The 18,279-nt window shown below is 41.5% G+C and overlaps 2 protein-coding genes across 8 annotated transcripts in view; one reads left to right on the top strand and one right to left on the bottom strand.

Annotated features, from left to right (window-relative positions):
* LOC114646252 (lysosomal membrane ascorbate-dependent ferrireductase CYB561A3) overlaps window positions 1–971 on the top strand; it is a 54,038-nt gene extending 53,067 nt beyond the window's left edge. For all 5 annotated transcript variants that reach the window (XM_028794356.2, XM_028794357.2, XM_051923752.1 and 2 more), the window contains exons 5-6: window positions 90–249; window positions 802–971. In XM_028794356.2, coding sequence (XP_028650189.2) covers window positions 90–249; window positions 802–825 — 184 coding nt within the window. In that variant the 3' untranslated portion in view covers window positions 826–971. The remainder of the gene's footprint in view (window positions 1–89; window positions 250–801) is intronic.
* Window positions 972–2,480: 1,509 nt separating this feature from the next.
* The window catches only part of tkfc (triokinase/FMN cyclase), a 46,851-nt gene continuing 31,052 nt past the window's right edge, over window positions 2,481–18,279 (bottom strand). For 2 of the 3 annotated variants that reach the window (XM_051923750.1, XM_028794353.2), the window contains 4 exons: window positions 17,673–17,776; window positions 13,764–13,797; window positions 13,302–13,394; window positions 2,501–2,808 (listed from right to left, as the gene is read on the bottom strand). In XM_051923750.1, coding sequence (XP_051779710.1) covers window positions 2,650–2,808; window positions 13,302–13,394; window positions 13,764–13,797; window positions 17,673–17,776 — 390 coding nt within the window. In that variant the 3' untranslated portion in view covers window positions 2,501–2,649. Of the gene's footprint in view, window positions 2,809–13,301; window positions 13,395–13,763; window positions 13,798–17,672; window positions 17,777–18,279 lie in introns of all 3 variants that reach the window. The other variant, XM_051923749.1, reaches the window with a different exon arrangement.

Genomic DNA, 18,279 nt, shown 5'->3' with positions numbered 1-18,279 from the left:
GAGAATAGGGTGGACAAGCTTATTGGGCTCAATGGCCTTTTCTCATTGCAGTTTTTCAGTGTTCTGTCTTTGTGACTTTTTTTCTGCAGAAGTGGTAATTCTACTGAGAAGTACGGTGATCAACCAGCAGAGGCCATCTTTGGAAACGCTCTGGGAGTCTTGATTTTTATCTTTGGGATCATCGTGTTACGGATACTCTTCAACCATTCATGGCAGCGGCCTGATGGCCATCCATCTGAAGTAACAGAGGTAGGAGTTGGGTGTTGACCAGGACATTTTGTTTTTGCCACTCTTGATCATGCAGTTGTATAGAATGATTATTATTGAAACTCTGGCAGTGTCATTCAGTAGTTAGGTCAGTGTTTGAAGTGCCGTGGGTGAACAGGCCTCTTAATATGGATGTACTTGTAATGAAAAAATGCACACACTGGCACTTTGTGTAGTAGTAGTGTGTAAAAGAACTTTTACCATGGGGTCTGTCATGGAAGGCACTATATGCTGTAAAAGGAGTATCATTACAATATTGGCAGATCAATTTTAATACTGTGATAGTCATATGTGACCAAAACTGAAATGTAGTTCTTAAGCAGCATCTCTTGTCTATTTCAGACTGACTTTTTGAATCTCTCATTTGAAATATTTCATTTCAGCTCAGGATTTATTTTGCATGCATAAAAGATCGAATGTCAGAATCCCTGGAGCAGTTCTGTACTTGTGAAGCCCTGTCATCGGCAATTCAGTGCTTGTTTTATGTCAATTGTTATCAACAGTTAACTGACCGAGTTTCTTCAATTCCCACAGCCTCTACTTAATGGACGCCGATGAGCTTCAACTGAAGAGAACAGAGTGGTGTTATTAGGTGTCATGCAGATTTGGCAGTCACCTCACCTTGCCTTAACATTTAAACACGTGCTAAAGTTGACTGCTCTGCTTTCCCAGCCACCATATGGAATAAAGAAAACCTTCTCTTGGCTGTCTGTTCACTTTGCTTTATATTGGAGTGGCCTTTTAGCCGGTCTTTAGCCCATTCTTTACCAAACACCCTCTGGACCTTAATGGGGTTATCCAGTGAAGCATTCTGGACGCTCACTTGCTGTAGTACTCCATTGATTCTGCAGCAAACGTCTCTCTGTGTGTACTGTAGCAGGCTCTACACAGCAGCTGTAATGAACGCCCTTCCAGCCTCGATACTTTGATCCTTGTCACTACTCTCCTGCAAAATGTTAAGGGGCTTATGTGAATATTACCATGTGATGAAGACCTTCTGGGGGACCCCTGGGATTAGGTACCCACCTCACAGTTCTGTACATTTGAAGAAACATAGTGTATGTTAAAAATGTTTTACTTGCTTTAGTATTTGAGATAAAGTGAAAAGTAAATAAGTCACAACTTCACCTTTCAGCCATTTGAGGCATCCAATTCCTTTGTTCCTGCCATGTATCCGGTGCTTGCTGGGATAGGCTGTAGCTTCCCTGCCACACTATTCACGTTTGGATGAATGGATGATAACCCTTAGAGAGACACAAAACACTTCTGTTTGTGGGGCATCACCCCATTTGCACATCCACGCGTTCAGTCTGGATGCTCCTTCTGCCACCTCTTGCTGAGATCCATATGCATATTCTTGTTATTATCCTGCACTCATTATATGCCACATTACCACGCTATATAAGGGTTCTGGTGCAAAAAATGTTAGAGCTGTTTATTTTTAAGGAGAACTGTAAATGATTTTTTGATTAAAATCTGTTGTTTTGTCATTCACTCATAGGGTTGTGTGAATAAACCACTTTCACTGCAGGGGCTGCTGAAAATGGGTTTATAAAACATGTAGAAGTGTAACAAGTAGACCTTTGCAAAACGTGTATGAGAAGGGAACCAATGCTGTCTCAATACTACATTTAGAGGCAAACAACGGAGTTTTCTGGAGTTTTATTACTCAGGCAAGATGACACATAGATTGGGGATGAGGATGAAGGTTCAGCACTGGTGGCGATAGGGAGATGTGTACAGACATTCTATAAAATATTTAAAGGAAACGTTTCAGCAAGCTGTGTGACATGTTTTGGGGGAGTGTGACATGAAGGCAAGTAAGAAGTAAAGTGAAAGGACTGTAAAGAGAATGATCAGGTGAATGTGCAGAGTTCAGAGAGGGACAGGAACACAGTGAAGTGAGGAGGACCAGAGCTGATATGGGCATGTGGGGCAAAATGCAAAAAATGACCAGTTGAAAATAGACATTCTGAAGGAGGAGGACAAGACAATGCCTACAAAGGTATGAATGAAAAGAGAAAAAGAAAGGATGATGTTATGCCCAGGAAGGCAAAAAAAGAGATTTTAGGTGGGAAAACAGCAGAGGAAGACAGAGTTGCGTCATCACCATTACACTGCTTTATTATGTTTCAAATTAAACTGAATTGCATTTCAGTTGGCATCTTTTGTCTTACCTCTTCTAGTTCAAATCAGTCGTAAGAAATAAAACTCTTGAGTCCAATGAGAGCAGCACTGTTGGTTTTATTATTTATGCTGTACTACATACACTCGAAACACACATCTTCCTGGATTCCAAAGGGATGGTTGGTTGGTTGGTTGGAGTTGGATTCTTCTGATTTGCCTAAAAACAGGCAAGAGGTACAGGAGTTCTGGCTGCCCCTATGGTCTACTCCTCAGTGCACTCAGGATGGCTTTGAAAATGGCCGCAACTGCAACAGCCCCAGGGTCTGGCTGGCTAACCCTTGTAGCATCTATATAACTGGCTCTGCCCGCCTGGGCTGTGAGCTCACGGGTGGACTGTGCCCCCAATTTGGCTTGCTGTGAAAGAGACAGGAAACCCAGTTACTCACAGTCTCGTTTTTTTTTTTTTCAGTCAAATTCTACAAATCTGTCAGTTAAAGGAAGCAGTAAGTGTGGTGCAGTGGTGAAAACCACTATGTCACATTTAGTTGTGTCATGATGTGACTGTAAGACGGACCCTCCGCTTAACCCGGCAGTGACCTAACAGTGTGTAAAGCTGGTGTGTAGTACAACACATAGAAATGAGCTAATCAGGGAGTACTTAGCATAAGTAGTACTGTGCAGGAGAGAAATGTCACATTTAGCAGACCAGAAGTGAAGGATCTCCTCCAGTTACAGAAGCCTACTAAGCCCTCTCTACTCTACTCTCTCAGTAGGGTTTTTACTTATTTCAGTCCTTTCAGGGAGCAGCTCTTGTTTGCTGTGTGTGTGTTAAACTGGATATACCATCCTCAATTACACAGTGCATATAAAATGTCTACACACCCCTTCCAAAATTGCAGGTTTTGTGTGATTAAAAAAAATAAATCCAAGAGAAATCCTGTTGGAACTTATTCCACTTTTTGAAAAATTGCAATCTGTACAAAGAAGGTGAAAACAAATCATATGGCATATTGACATGTCGGTAAATTAACTTGTTAATATGGAGTCATCACAGGTCTTATACTAAATATGGAATATCAAGAAAAATGTGTCTTGGCTAAACCAGCTCACTTTTATTAGTGGGGCACACTGCAGAGATGAATAAACGCGTTAAAGAGGGCTTTGTACCTGAAGACCCAGAGAACTGACTGTTTGTTAAGGTCTTGTTACACTTTTTTTTTTTTTTTTGCAGGACCTAAAATAAAATCTGTTATTTTTTTTTTTTACAGATGAGAAACAGCAACCCTGCAATTGTTAAAAGGGTTACTAAAAGCTGAATATAAACTTAAGATTTAAATTGATTAGCTATTAAGTTCACTAATCAAAAAATGTAATCAATACAAAGTCAGGTGTCGCTTAATCACCATCCTTTCCCAGCAGTCTTATTTGAAAACCAAAATCTTCTCACCCAGATAGATAGATAGATAGATTGATACAGTCATATGAAAAAGTTTGGGAACCCCTCTTAATTCTTTGGATTTTTGTTTATCATTGGCTGAGCTTTCAAAGTAGCAACTTCCTTTTAAAATACGACATGCCTTATGGAAACAGTAGTATTTCAGCAGTGACACTAAGTTTAGAGGATTAAAAGAAAATATGCAATATGCATCATAACAAAATTAGACAGGTGCATAAATTTGGGCACCTCAACAGAGATATTACATCAATACTTAGTTGAGTCTCCTTTTGCAAATATAACAGCCTCTAGATGCATCCTATAGCCTTTGATGAGTGTCTGGATTCTGGATGGAGGTATTTTTGACCATTCTTCCATACAAAATCTCTCCAGTTCAGTTAAATTTGATGGCAGCCGAGCATGGACAGCCTGCTTCAAATCATCCCATAGATTTTCGATGATATTCAAGTCAGGGGACTGTGATGGCCATTCCAGAACATTGTACTTCTCACTCTGCATGAATGCCTTTGTAGATTTCAAAACTGTGTTTTGGGTCATTGTCTTGTTGAAATATCCAACACCTGCGTAACTTCAACTTTGTGACTGATGCTTGAACATTATCCTGAAGAATTTGTTGATATTGGGTTGAATTCATCCAACCCTCGACTTTAACAAGGGCCCCAGTCCCTGAACTAGCCCTACAGCATAATGGAACCTCCACCAAATTTGACAGTAGGTAGCAGGTGTTTTTTTTGGAATGCGGTGTTCATCTTCCGCCATGCAAAGCGCTTTTTGTTATGACCAGATAACTCCATTTTTGTCTCATCAGTCCAAAGCACTTTGTTCCAAAATGAATCTGGCTTGTCTAAATGAGCATTTGCATACAGCAAGCGACTCTGTTTGTGGCGTGAGTGCAGAAAGGGCTTCTTTCTCATCACCCTGCCATACAGATTTTCTTTGTGCAAATTGTGCTGAATTGTAGAACGATGTACAGATACACCATCTGCAGCAAGTTGTTCTTGGAGGTCTTTGGAGGTGATCTGTGGGTTGTCTAACCATTCTCACAATCCTGTGCATATGCCGCTCCTGTATTTTTCTTGGCCTGCTGGGTTTAACAGCAACTGTGCCTGTGGCCTTCCATTTCCTGATTCCATTCCTTACAGTTGAAACTGACAATTTAAACCTCTGAGAGAGCTTTTTGTAGCCTTCCCCTAAACCATGATACTGAACAATCTTTGTTTTCAGATCTTTTGAGAGTTGCTTTGAGGATCCCATGCTGTCACTCTTCAGAGGAGAGTCAAAGGGAAGCACAACTTGCAATTGACCACCTTAAATACCTTTTCTCATGGTTGGACACACCTGTCTATGAAGTTCAAGGCTTATCGAGCTAATCCAACCAATTTGGTGTTGCAAGTAATGAGTATTGAGCAGTGACATGCATTCATCCATCCATTTTCCAACCCGCTGAATCCGAACACAGGGTCACGGGGGTCTGCTGGAGCCAATCCCAACCAACACAGGGCAGAAGGCAGGAACCAATCCCGGGCAGGGTGCCAACCCACCGCAGGACACACACACACACCAAGCACACACTAGGGCCAATTTAGAATCGCCAATCCACCTAACCTGCATGTCTTTGGACTGTGGGAGGAAACCCACACAGACACAGGGAGAACATGCAAACTCCACACAGGGAGGACCCGGGAAGCAAACCCAGGTCTCCTAACTGTGAGGCAGCAGCGCTACCACTGCGCCACCGTGCCACCCGGTATACATACAGTATATATAAAATCATTTTGGATCCCAAAAATGATACTTTTTCTTTATGAATGTTTAATGCATAAAAAATTGTAATCTCTGTATGGCACCATGTGATCAGGTCTGATGGATTCCTAGATATTCACCTACAAAAGGAACTTTATAGAGGCAAACACATCATTAAAATGATGAGATCAGATGTGAACTCTTGCTGTTAAAGAACATCTGGTATTTTGTGACTACAAAGAAATTATTTTCTTTGCTGTTTTTTATTGTTAAGATGTAATGAATTTGGAAAATAAAGTTTAGGTGTAGTAGACAGGGTGTGATATCTTTCCTGCGCAGCGCTACCACTGCGCCACCATGCCGCCCTACATGCATTCAAATCAGCAAAATTACAAGGGGACTCAAATTTTTGCACAGACAGTTTTTCACATTTGATTTAATTTCATAAAACTAAATACTGCTTCACTAAAAATCTTTGGTTGGAAAACACCCCAGTACTCTGATGTTCCTAGGAAATGAAAGACATACCACTGTTATCTTTTTTGCTGAAACTAAACTATTGTGCAGGCTGAGAGGGGTCCTCAAACTTTTTGATATGACTGTAAACTAAAAAATATCAAGAACTTTGTGCCAAGAGATTTAACCATGCCCAGGGCCGAAAATAAAAGACAAAAGAGTGGCACAGCTGCTGTACAGGTTTTTAAATGTTTGAAGCGCTGAGTGAGAAGCAGATCATGTGGTACAATAGCAGCAGCAAACCAGCAGCTGATCGAGCAAAGAGGAGGTAAAAAAAACGATTTGTTTCCCATTGTATCACCGTTTAAGAGGGGGGTTTCAGAGGAGCGACCACATCTCTTTGAGGGGCGTTCAGGCCTCCTCTTCACAATGTGAGCGGCAGAGACGCAAAGTGGCTGGCACATAGCGCAGGCTGGGGGGGGGTTGGCAAGCAAAACGAGCAGGGGGCGAACCCCCTAGTATATATATATATATATAGAGAGAGAGAGAGAGATACATACATATATACATATAAAAATACATTTGCACACATTATATATATACATACACACACACACACTAGCCATGCTATCTGTCAAAGACAGAAAATAGACCAAAATATTTGCTCTCTCTTATACCTTTCCTCTGTATCTGCATCAATGTGCGTCTTCACCGGTGCTCGAGTGTGTTCACGTAAGGCCTGCTACTTGGACTCCATCATTAATTTCGAGGCGCCTTTCTCACCTCCTGTCTGGTTTTATACTTTCTGCCTTTGACGGTGATTCTCAGCGTACCTCCTTCTCATATTTCCTTTCACAGTCGCATCACCAAAGCAAAACTCACCAATCAAATTGCCCTGATTGACTGGACACACAGTCGGACCTTAGTGCTTTATTAAATAACAAATTATTTATTGTTCAAGAATTTTTCCAGAGGTTCATCCAATGCCTGCAATTCTCAAAATTCACAATTCTTTAATTTTTAAAAACTCACAATTCTTCAGTTTAGTTGGGTCTCGCAGCCCCTATTGCAGAGTTCATTCTATCCTGCATTGCTGCCCAGATTTCTACATAAGAACAATGTGCTACTAAGCTTACTTTTTCTATACATAAAACTTAATAATAAATCTGGCTGTTCTACTTCAGGAAATGAGTGTTGCTTCTTGGCCCATCTGAGGGACAGGTTGTCCTTTACAGCAAAATTTGTGATTTTTCAACTGAGTTCTGAAAGGTGTTTGTACAGCGTTATCTGAAAAGAAGAATCGGCATTCATCCCTCCTGCAGAATAAAAACGGGATACCTGTCAGAAAAGTCCAGTCTCCAGAATTTTGGAAGGTTGCTGAGATGAATCTCTCATTCCTTGCATGCAAGATGATTTCAGTGCCGGCATACTTCAAATGGTAAATTAATCTCCACAAGGTAGACAATTTGTTTTGATGGATTTTTTGCTTTATGAAGTGTCAAAGTTTGATTCTGCATTGTTAACTGGATGACTTACAGCACAAAATCCCACTGAAAATATCAAACACGAGGTTGACTGCTCAGACGCTTACCGGACACCCTCAGTGGTCTAGAAGTTTCTACACTAATCAGGTCAAAGATAAAACACAACTGCAGTCGTTTACTTGACACTGAGTGCTCTTTCTCTCTTATCATCATCATCATCATTGGTCACATACTCAAAGCCTGTCAAGATTCATGGCCTCCCTTTTTCTTACTCCACATTGACATTCCACTTCACTTACACAGCAGGTACTTCATACTGGTAACACACTTAAATGCCATGGCGAGAACCCAGTCGCCAGTTCAGATTCTTTCCTTTTCAAGCTTTAAACAAATTCACTGCACAGTTTGGCCCACAACGGTGCCATTTGTAAATGTACGCTGTGCAAGCACCGAACACTGATTGGACTCCAAAGAGGTGCTGCTTGTGGGCTGACAATGAAGCACATTGCTTTCTTCTTGCTGGTAATCACGTGACTCATAATAATCGGAATTATGTAAGTTCCTCCAAACTGCAAGGCTGAAGCCACAGTCACCAGAATTCAGCCTCTCTGATTATAAAGTATGAACTTGGATTATTACAGCAGGAATTGTCAGACGTTGAGTCTTCATTGGTAGTTCATGCAGGGCATGGACCTCCTAGAAACTCAGTATAGATCGTCTTCTCTTTCCCAAAAATGGACAAATACACAACAAGGACATTTGGACTGTGGTGTGCAAGTTGACTTATTTGCTCCCCACATGCAAATGAATCCTGCTGAAATATTGACATATGGGGGGCTTTGACAAAAGGCAGTGACTTCTTGCTCCACAGTCAACAAGATAACAAGGACACAAAGCATGCCAGGCATGGACTCCTGTGGCCAGCCTCTTACCAACTGTGATTACACTTCCATATTCAATCATATACAGTAGTTCTGACTTGATGGAAAGACAGTTTATATTTGACATTTCTGTGCCATTTCTTCTTCATGTTTCTGCATACCGTGAATATTAGCTTTTGTACGTGGCAGCTGGCGATGGTCTCCACTTGTCAAATACATGTTCTAATGATAAACTAGGAAAAACAGCCATTGTGTGCATCCAGTACTTCATGGCTAATGGGATGAGCAGCACAAATCCATGGCATCTGGACTAGGGATTATTGCTGTCACGCACAACAGCTTTCTCTCATTATTTCATATATTTCAGTAATGACCTGTTGGGCAGCGTGACACACATTTCACGGGGGGAAGAGTACGTCACAGACGCCTTCCTGTTTCTGTTCAGCTGAAGCTCCCAGGGCACCAGTAGCTGCGACTCCATCTCCACCCTTAGGAATGCTTCAGTTAGCTATGAGGCTGACGCAAGAAACAGCTTCACGGCTACAAACACATTTTAGAGTATATTGGGGGTACTAACAAGGGAACATGGTGTGTGACACACACAAGAATATGTCACCTGCCACAGCAACAGAGGGGCATGCAATGCGGCAGCCACAAAGTGCCTATGAAAAGTATTTGGCAGTTTTCACATTTTATTATTATACAACATTAAATCACAGTGAGTTTCATTTGGCTTTTTAGATGCCAATCAACAGAAAAAGACTCTTGAATGTAAAAATAAAAACAGTTCTCTGCAAAGTGACTTAAATTAATTACCAATATAAGCTGTAAAATAATTAATGGCATATGTGATACAAGTCGGGATTTAGCAGATGCAGCTTTGGCAGCCATGACTGTCTGGAGTCTCTCGGTCAGCCTTGCACATCTGGGCACGGTCACCCCCCCCATTCTTCTTTACAAAGCTGCCCAAGCACTGGGGATCGCAGGTGAACAGCCTGTGCCAATCCAGCCACAGACTCGCCATTGGATTGAGATTTAGGCCGCAATACTGACAAAAACCAGGGTGAGCCAAAAAGAAGTTCCACATTTCAAATGTTTACTCTACAAAAACACTACAAGATAAAATAAATTTCATTATGATGCAAGACAGCGTATACAAAACAGATTTTTTCATTGTGTTTTAAAAATGATATCTTTGAGGTGATGGCTATCATTAGCGATACACTCTTCAAGACAATTTCTGAACGCTCGCATGACTCGTTCAGCCATTTCAAGGGGAATAGTGGCAATTTCATAGTGAATAGTGTCTTTGAGGGGTTCAAGGTTTTGAGGTCAGTGTGTGTGTACCTTCGATTTGAGATAGCACAAGAAGAAAACACACGGAGCGAGATCAGGCAAACGTGAAGGCCACCCAACATCACTGGGCAAGTAGATTATCTTCCCAGGTAACATCTCTTGCAAAACTTGCACAGATCTCCGCACCATATGAGCTGTTGCTCCATCCTGTTGAAACCAGGCATCCACCACATCCATTTCTTCCAGTTGGGGCCGCAAAAAGTTCTCTAGCATTTCAATGTAACATTCTGAAGTGACGGTGACCATTGCTCCCCCCTCCTCAAAAAACGCTCACTGTGCAGGGGTCTCTGATGAAGTTCACGAGGGAATTGTGCCTCATGACGATGGCATCTCGATGAACGGTTTGCAGAATATTCGCACACAACTCTCTGTGGCTCTCCCAGTCTCTCTCAGTGAGTTCCTGCACTACAATCATTTTGTATGGATGGAAATTAAGGTCCTCATGTAAAATTCTCCTCAAAGACGTGTTGGAAGTGCCTAAGGCAGAAGCCTGATTGTGCGCTGAATGTCTAGGAGACGGCAAAATCGATGCCCTTACAGCTTGGATGTTTTCAGGCATTTGTACAGTCCAAGGACGGCCTGGAGATTTTCTTTTCAAAGTTGTACCCGTCTGTCTAAATTTAGCCACCCACTCAAGAATTGTTTTCAGATTTGGGATGTCACCATTAGGAGGAATGCTGAAGTGTATTCGGAAGGTGCGTTGCGTACTTGCGTATTTGTTATTCTTGAAGAACGCTTCAACAGCTAAAGCACGGTGCGCACCGGACCACGGCATGTTGCCGACTGAAAATTACAAGGGATTGCCTATCAAAGGACCCCCACCCCAGCCCACTCGGCTGCCTCTACCTCATGCATTGACCTTGAGAAATGTGGTACTTCATTTTAGCTCACCCGGGTACACTGTATATTTGTCAATATTTATTAACATTATGCTAACTTACAGGTTTTCTCCTGTGATGATGTACTTCATGCAAATGTGGGTAGTAGGAGAAGTCATTGACTGGCTACACGAACACCACCACTAACCAACAGGGAGGATGGATGACGGAAGACGAAGCGGTGTCAAGGACAGGAAAAAAGAGACGTGATCACATTGTGAAATGGAAAGAGAAAGTTCAGTGGAGCACAAGGAAGACGCACAGCTCAATGGTTGGCTACCAGCACTCTTAGAAGTGTACCAGCTCTCATCTTAGTTATCCATTCTACTCTGTCGACCGCCGGACGCTGTACTGCACTCTCGCACAAACGTCCAGCGGGGTTTTAGGTTGTGTGTGGGTTGACCTGTGGAGTTTTGGGACCCACGGGTGCATTACCAAGGGGTGAAAGACACGGTAACAGCTGCGTGGCTTGTTCAAACTGCTGTGCAGCATGGGAGGGGAATGAGCGATGTGAAAAGGGTTGTGCAGAAGTTCAAAAGGGAACATAGTGCAGCCTAGTGGGAATATCACAGATTACCTGTTTCTAATTAAAATATACACTTTCCTGTAAAATTATGTTTTGCAATGACCATCAACAAAAGCCAAGTCACTAGGAAAACTGGCACTGGCAGACATTAATCTACGGCAGGGATGTTTTGCTCCTGTGCAATTGCAATGCCATGTTCAACAACAGGCACCTCCAGTGACCTAACAAGTCTTATTACTTATATTTGACTGATGTCTTTGTCTAAGGTGAGGTTACATTTCTCGTGTTTTCCCAATTGGAGCACAGGCAGGTGAAGTGACTTGTTTGTGGTCACACAGTGTCAGTAGCAGGAACATTAGGGTTTGAAGCCAATGGTCCAACGCGTTAACCACTAAACCACACTGCCTGACAATAACATTAACCCTTAGTATAAAAAAAAGCTTCAAATATTGTGTACGGAAGAGTCCTCAGTTAGTTATGTAGTACTTGTGATGCATCTGATTAACCAAAGTCACCATCAAGGAGGCCCACTGTCGTACAAAAGTTGAGTAACACAACTACTGTTGCATAATAATAAAATGTAAAACCTCCCAAGGGGATGAATATGTTTTATAGACACTATAGCTGCATCACTAATATCCAGTAGGATCTTGTGACGGTGCTGGTCGGCTTCACTCTCCCAGTTGCTCGAGGGAATCTCTTGAACCCGCTACTGCCAATAATGTACCCAACAGGGGTGAGGACGCTCATACACAGCACAACGTAGGTGTATAAATCTGCTTTTATTAAAACCATTCAAAACAAATCAGTGTCCAAAAGTGTAGTGCAAAAGTGAAGTGAATTGGTGGAGGTTAAAATCAATCAGATAAATAATCCTTTAAAGGCAAGGTTAAAACATGGCAGGAAACGGTCCTTAAAAACATGAGCCGGGTGCACTCCTTTAAAAACTGACGTCTCCTTAGCCGAACTCGAAACAGGTCCTTGCAGCCAAAGAGGCGCCTAACTGGCAGTTAAGCCAACCATCAATGCTGCTCCTTGGCCTGCTACCATCTGTGGCCCCGGCAGGGCACTAGGCCAAACCTCCAACTCACACTGCCAGGCTCGTGTCCCTGCAGTACATGGCTCCCCAGCAGGATGCCTCGCTGAGCCTCTTCAGCTCCTGCTGCCTTTCTCCCGATCTTACAAACAAGAAGTGCCGCAGTCACTGCAGCTCCTTAATCACTCCAGTGAAGTGGCTGCCTTCACTCTCGAAACGTCACCACACGCTCTTCTCAGGGACTTCCTCCCGGCTACCTGCCTTCTCTCTCTCTCGTTCACTCACTCACTCACACCCGCTCTCTCTGTCTCCCGCTTTCTTTTCTTAAACTCACTCCTTTCTTTCTTTTTTTGTTCTTATTTCCTTTTTCTGTGACTCCCCCTTTTCCCATGCATCCCAATTACGGATCGCAGGAAGCCAATAAAGCAACTGAGACAGACTGCAGCCTCACGTGAAGGAGCGTTTCACCCCAATTACTCCACCAACCCCCCACAGCTCTGTGAGCGTGCACATCCATAGAGATTGAGCCGGTCAATTATTTAATTATTTATTTCAAAATCAGCCACCTTTTTCTGAGACGCGGACCTGCTAAACCACAAAGCTAAAAAAAAAAATATTTTTCTATAGTGTTTAGGTGTCTATAGGGGTAGCTAAGCAAGGACTTCTACCATTCAAGCAAATAATCCATTGCTACTTCAGGTTCAAGTCTCTACAGTTCAGTATGTGGCTATGGGTTGCAAACGCTGTAATGTTATCAGCTAAGCCTCTGAATCAAAGCTCTCCTTTAATATACACTAGAAAAATAAAACAAAACAAAACGCACAGCTATGAAGACAGGTCCCATTGGACATGCACAGGAATGTAGATCTCCAGTTTACACATTAATTCCTTACTAAGCAAAACTGCTGAAAACTTCTGATTGGGCAGAGTGAACACTCGAACTATAATGACACATAACACCCTGGTGGTAAAACAATAAACACCATTCCTTATTTGATAGGATTAAATGTTTCATTCAAGAAGAAATTTTTGTATTGTTGTCAATCAAGACATGAAAAGCACAAAATGATACTTTTGGAAAGTTACTGTACCTGCACGGCTCTCTCCAGCACCTCCATTTCACCTCCAGAAGGACAGGAATGAAGCTTCTGCAGCTCTTTCACTGCAGGACACAAAGCGTCCAGCTGTAATACAAGAAAAGGGTTGACACACTGCCATGGATCTGTCCCTCCAGGAAGTATATCATAATATGAAGAAGAGATATATGGGGGGATGAGGGGGTCGTTACCAGAAAAACTGCTAACAATTTAAGTAAAGCTCTAAAGAAGCCAATTTCTGGAATGTCTAACAACAAATTTTCTCCCCTGTTGTCCTGTCCACACCTGAATAATTGACAAAAGAGACAAGAAACTAGACTGCTCTTTCTCTACAGCTGTATAAAATGTCCAGAATAAAGAGTAAGACAATCAGAAACGACTCTCTTCTCATTTCATTCAGATCAGACAATGAGCTTGACAGAATTTGCATTGGGCAGGTCATTAATCCAGCATTACCATGGTTCTGTCTCCTGGTTCAGCTCCTCCATACCTAGAAGCACAAAGATTGCTGATTCAATACACAACTCTGGAGCAGAAGGTGGAAAATGAAAACATTTACACTGACGCACAGCATGATGAAAAGCAAAAAACACCCACAGAAATATATTCATTTTAGATGGGTAGCGCCCATGGAGGCCCAGTTATTCTGTCTTGCCCTCATATAAAATCATCTTTTCCCATGTGATTTATTAGTCTGTGTTGTCTTACTGGTATTCTGAGATTTGCACCACTTCCATACACTGACTACTGTTTAGGCTGTTCTGTGTTGGTTACTATGATAGGCGATTTATGGAATTATAACTGAACAATGTAAACTTGGTTTCAGAAGCACTTCATATGGTTGTTCCTACTTATTCTGGATCACTGGAAGATGGGAACAACGTGCCTGAAATATCAGTGCCTTCATAGACATGGACAGCCTTGGTTCCTGCCTCGCATATAAAGCTGTCAGGATAGGCCCCGATTCCTTTCAACCCTAAACCAGCTAAGCTGTTCTACAAAATAGATGAGTCTTTTACCAAAGAAGAATTTGATCTTATTAATTTTGCCATCTCTAACATTAAACATCACCCACGTTCAATACAGACTCTCTGTTTGCTATGGAAGTAGGGTGCCGGAGTCTTCAGGCGAGACTAGCCACTGAAAATTGCTCAGCTGAAAGGTTTGTCTGGGGAAGGGGAATCCAAAAAGTCGAAGTCTGGTGCTCTCTGAACTGTAAAAAGTCTTGGAAAATTCCCAGGGAAGAGTGAAAACATTTGTTTAGGACTAAAACTGCACTTTATATAGCTGCATTAGATCATCACAATGAGGTACTTACAGTAACTGAGCTTTTAACATCAACTGAAAGCAATATTGAGGAGATGTCTAACATATCAGCTCACAATGCCATCTAAGTCATAACTGAATGTGTGCAAGAATGTCTTACTGAAGCCCATGCCACTGCTTCACGCCAGTCCCGTCTCTACAGTTCTTTCTGTAACAGTCATGGCTCTTTAAGAAAATGAAATTCATGTTATGGTCAGGGCCGTCAGCCAAGCCAGTACCTAAATCCTTCTGATCCTCTCTTAACATTCAGACTCTTCCCCACACCATCAAATACTGTAGAACTTCCTCATTATATTGTCTGATTCTTCTTTCTAGGCTAAAGTGTCTTCTCCTATTACTAACCATATGGCCAGTGCAATGTTCCTGTTGACATTTCCCAACATACCACTCGCACAAAGCACTTTGGTTACAATAAAAATTCCTGCATTATATAGAACATTATCTTCAAAAACATGGCTACATCTGCTCCCTCTGACCATTTTAAGATCACCTGGGCCGGCCCATGCTTGTCAGCTTTAGTATTATACTCTTTATTAGCAATTCTGTCTGTTTGTGTCTCATTAAATCAGTCATGCACACAGCATGTCCTCAGATCATAGTTGAACGGTACTGCTACAGTGTTTGCATGTGCAAAATAACTCGTAATGTGCAGTTATCAATGTGTACAGTAGTTGTCTATATTCCAAAAGAGCAAGCACAACAGGTTTTCCTGGAGGTGTCTTATAGTTTTCCAAATGTTTTGCTGTGGGGAAAAAGCACAGACCTGGCAACTTGTCAAATAGGCTGGCAAGTACTGTCACCTGTATGTGATGATACAATTGTTAGGCAAATCATTACAAGAAGAAAGAACTGGCAAATAATAAACATAAAAATATGTTTATGCTGACCTGCCAGAGTAAGAAGGGCAGGAAACGGAGAGAAATAGGGAGCAGATCTAGAATGATGTGTATGTTAAGAGGAGAGGATAGGTATCTGTAACATAGAGGAGGGTCATCCTAATCATCATGTTCCCATGACAGGAATGATAAAATTGGAAGGAAACTTCAAGAGGATCACCTGACCTGGAAATGATTGTGCCATGGATGTATTTATTCCTTAGGATGTAATTCATTAACAAGGGTTCAAGGATGTAGGGATCTGCAGGGCAGGCCACATAACTTTCTTTCATTTCTGATCCAAGGATTACCCAGAAGGTATGGATGAGCATAAAGCCACCCCCAATGTGAGGCTGAGCATGGAGTCCAGAGGTGAGACAGTGGCAAGGATTCAATTTAGCAGAGATACGACTGGCTAATGATTTAGACAAACAGAAAAACAGGAGTGTTTTGGGGGAGAGAGACTACTGTGAGTGCTTTGCATTTTGATTTTGGGCAGTAGATGGTGGCCAAGTCATCCCACTTAGTAGACAGGGTTCATAGTCTTTTATAAAGGTTTATTTCATAGCCTTTCTGTCAGTGCGCTGTTACTGTAGTGTTCCGTCACTTATACCCCCACTCAGTAATTCAAATAATTAAGCCTTCTACTGTGATTAAACATTTCTATTTTTTGGCATCTTTTTCTAGAAAAGGGTAGTACATAGAAATGCCCTGTTACAACTGCTGTAGTTAGCGGAGTGAAAATGGCAACTCTGAAAGGGTAACCTACTTAATTTGAACCTAGGGCATATTATATAAATATATATATATTTGGACTGAAGGTGCAGTTTTTGTTATTTCAGGTGATATATAAGAAGACGTGGATAGGTAACATCTCTCAAAAAATGTCTGGAATAAAGAGAGGTACAAGAACTGTGTGATAAGGTAAGCACTTGTTATGGCAAAAAATTGAGAACTTTCCAGTTCTACCAGACAAAAGGATGGTTTGACTGTTGTGCATATTATTCTTATCAGTGGGGTTTGAAATCTGGGGGCAATGTGGGCAGAACAGGTAATATTTAAGACAAGCTTGTGTCCTGTATCTGCTGACCAGCCACCCCACCAAGTACACACTGCTCAAAGCTGAGTGCAGCTCAGGCAGGCAAGGTTTTCTTCTAGTTTGTTTTCTCCCACCATTTTGTCCTTTCTTAGTAATTTAATTCATAATAAACATTTTAATTTTGATAAAGATCTTACTTTTATATTTTTGCAAAGATGGCACACGAGGTATCACCTATAACTATATTCTATATCTATTTCTATGTGGATAGATAGATAGATAGATAGATAGATAGATAGATAGATAGATAGATAGATAGATAGATAGATAGATAGATAGATAGATAGATAGATAGATAGATAGATAGATAGATAGATACCTCCTCCTTCTCCTTAGTCAGGCCCTTTTCCTTCTGATCTTCCTTCACTTTATTCATCCACCTTCACTTTGGCCTCGCTCGCTTTCTCTTCCCCTGCACTTCCATTTCCATCACTCTTTTGCTCACATATTCATTGTCTCAAGTACAGGACAAGTTACAGTATTCTAAATATCTAAGTCTAATCACTAAATTACCAAAACAGATTTTGGCTGCAAATCATGAAAAAGTATGCAGACAAAAATGTCCTTTATATATTCCTTTACAGTAAAACAATCGGGACGTTTCTAAACAGATGGATGACCAAGTTAGCAAACTAAAGGAAGAAACTGGCGTATGAACAAGACCCAGTAGCCATGTGGGGTTCCTGGTATTAGCATTGTGAATCTCAGTTCTACTAAAGATTGAAAATCTGTAATGAATAGACGAAAACACTGTATACTGACCCAAACCTAAAAAATGTTCACTTCAGTTTCTGCCTCTGATGACAGAATGACTAACTAGTCCTGTTTTATTTTTCTGACACATAAGATGCTCCTGTAATTTCTTAACAGTATACAAAGTTTGTATTGCTTTCTGGTCTTGTTCTTGGTGGGTACAATCACAAGGAAACCAAATAATACCAATCTGAACATATGCAAAAAGGGTACCATACAATATATGTATATGTGTGTGTGTGTAAATGCCTTGTGGTCGCTTAAACCGAGCACCCATCTAATAACTAAAACAGCCCTTCTTTCAGGCCTTACCTCTTTATGGCCTCAGTCCCAGCATGCACTGCATCTGCCCAGGAAACCAGATTAGATGACGACTGAAGAAGCTGTGCTGCAGCTGTCAGGAATAAACTGTATAGCTTTGTGCAAGAAAGAATAAAATAAGTGATAATTTTATGTATTTACTTTGAGATACATTTTGAAATCTGGGGGTGATAACCGTGCTGTGAATTCCTCTGGTTTGAGAGAATATTGTACTGAACTGCTTGTGGACCATTGGTGCTTAACTAAAATTCAGGTCTCCTCACCTCATAAATCTTCCCTCGGACTTTATAATAACAATAACAATAAAACCAAGTACTATACACAGAGAATAGAGATCTGCCATCATTGTACTGTACTGTATAATAAGTACATGTACCTACTGATCAAGGCTATGCACACGTGTGTTGCTGTGTGTGTGGCAGTCAGTGGTCAAACACAAATCCAGGGGTTTCTACTCTCATTATCAGCAACTACATTTACCTTTATTCACTTATCCAAAGTGACTTACAAAGTAGGTCAACAGAATCAAGTAAACATCACTCTTGGGACAAGAGTCACAGACAAGGTTCCAGAACTGATCATCACAATGCAAACAGAA

This window comes from Erpetoichthys calabaricus, chromosome 2 (genome assembly GCF_900747795.2).
Source record: "Erpetoichthys calabaricus chromosome 2, fErpCal1.3, whole genome shotgun sequence".
Lineage (NCBI taxonomy): Eukaryota > Metazoa > Chordata > Cladistia > Polypteriformes > Polypteridae > Erpetoichthys > Erpetoichthys calabaricus.
The sequence above is the reverse complement of the archived record's forward strand: the minus strand, read 5'-3'. Positions and strand labels throughout refer to the sequence as shown.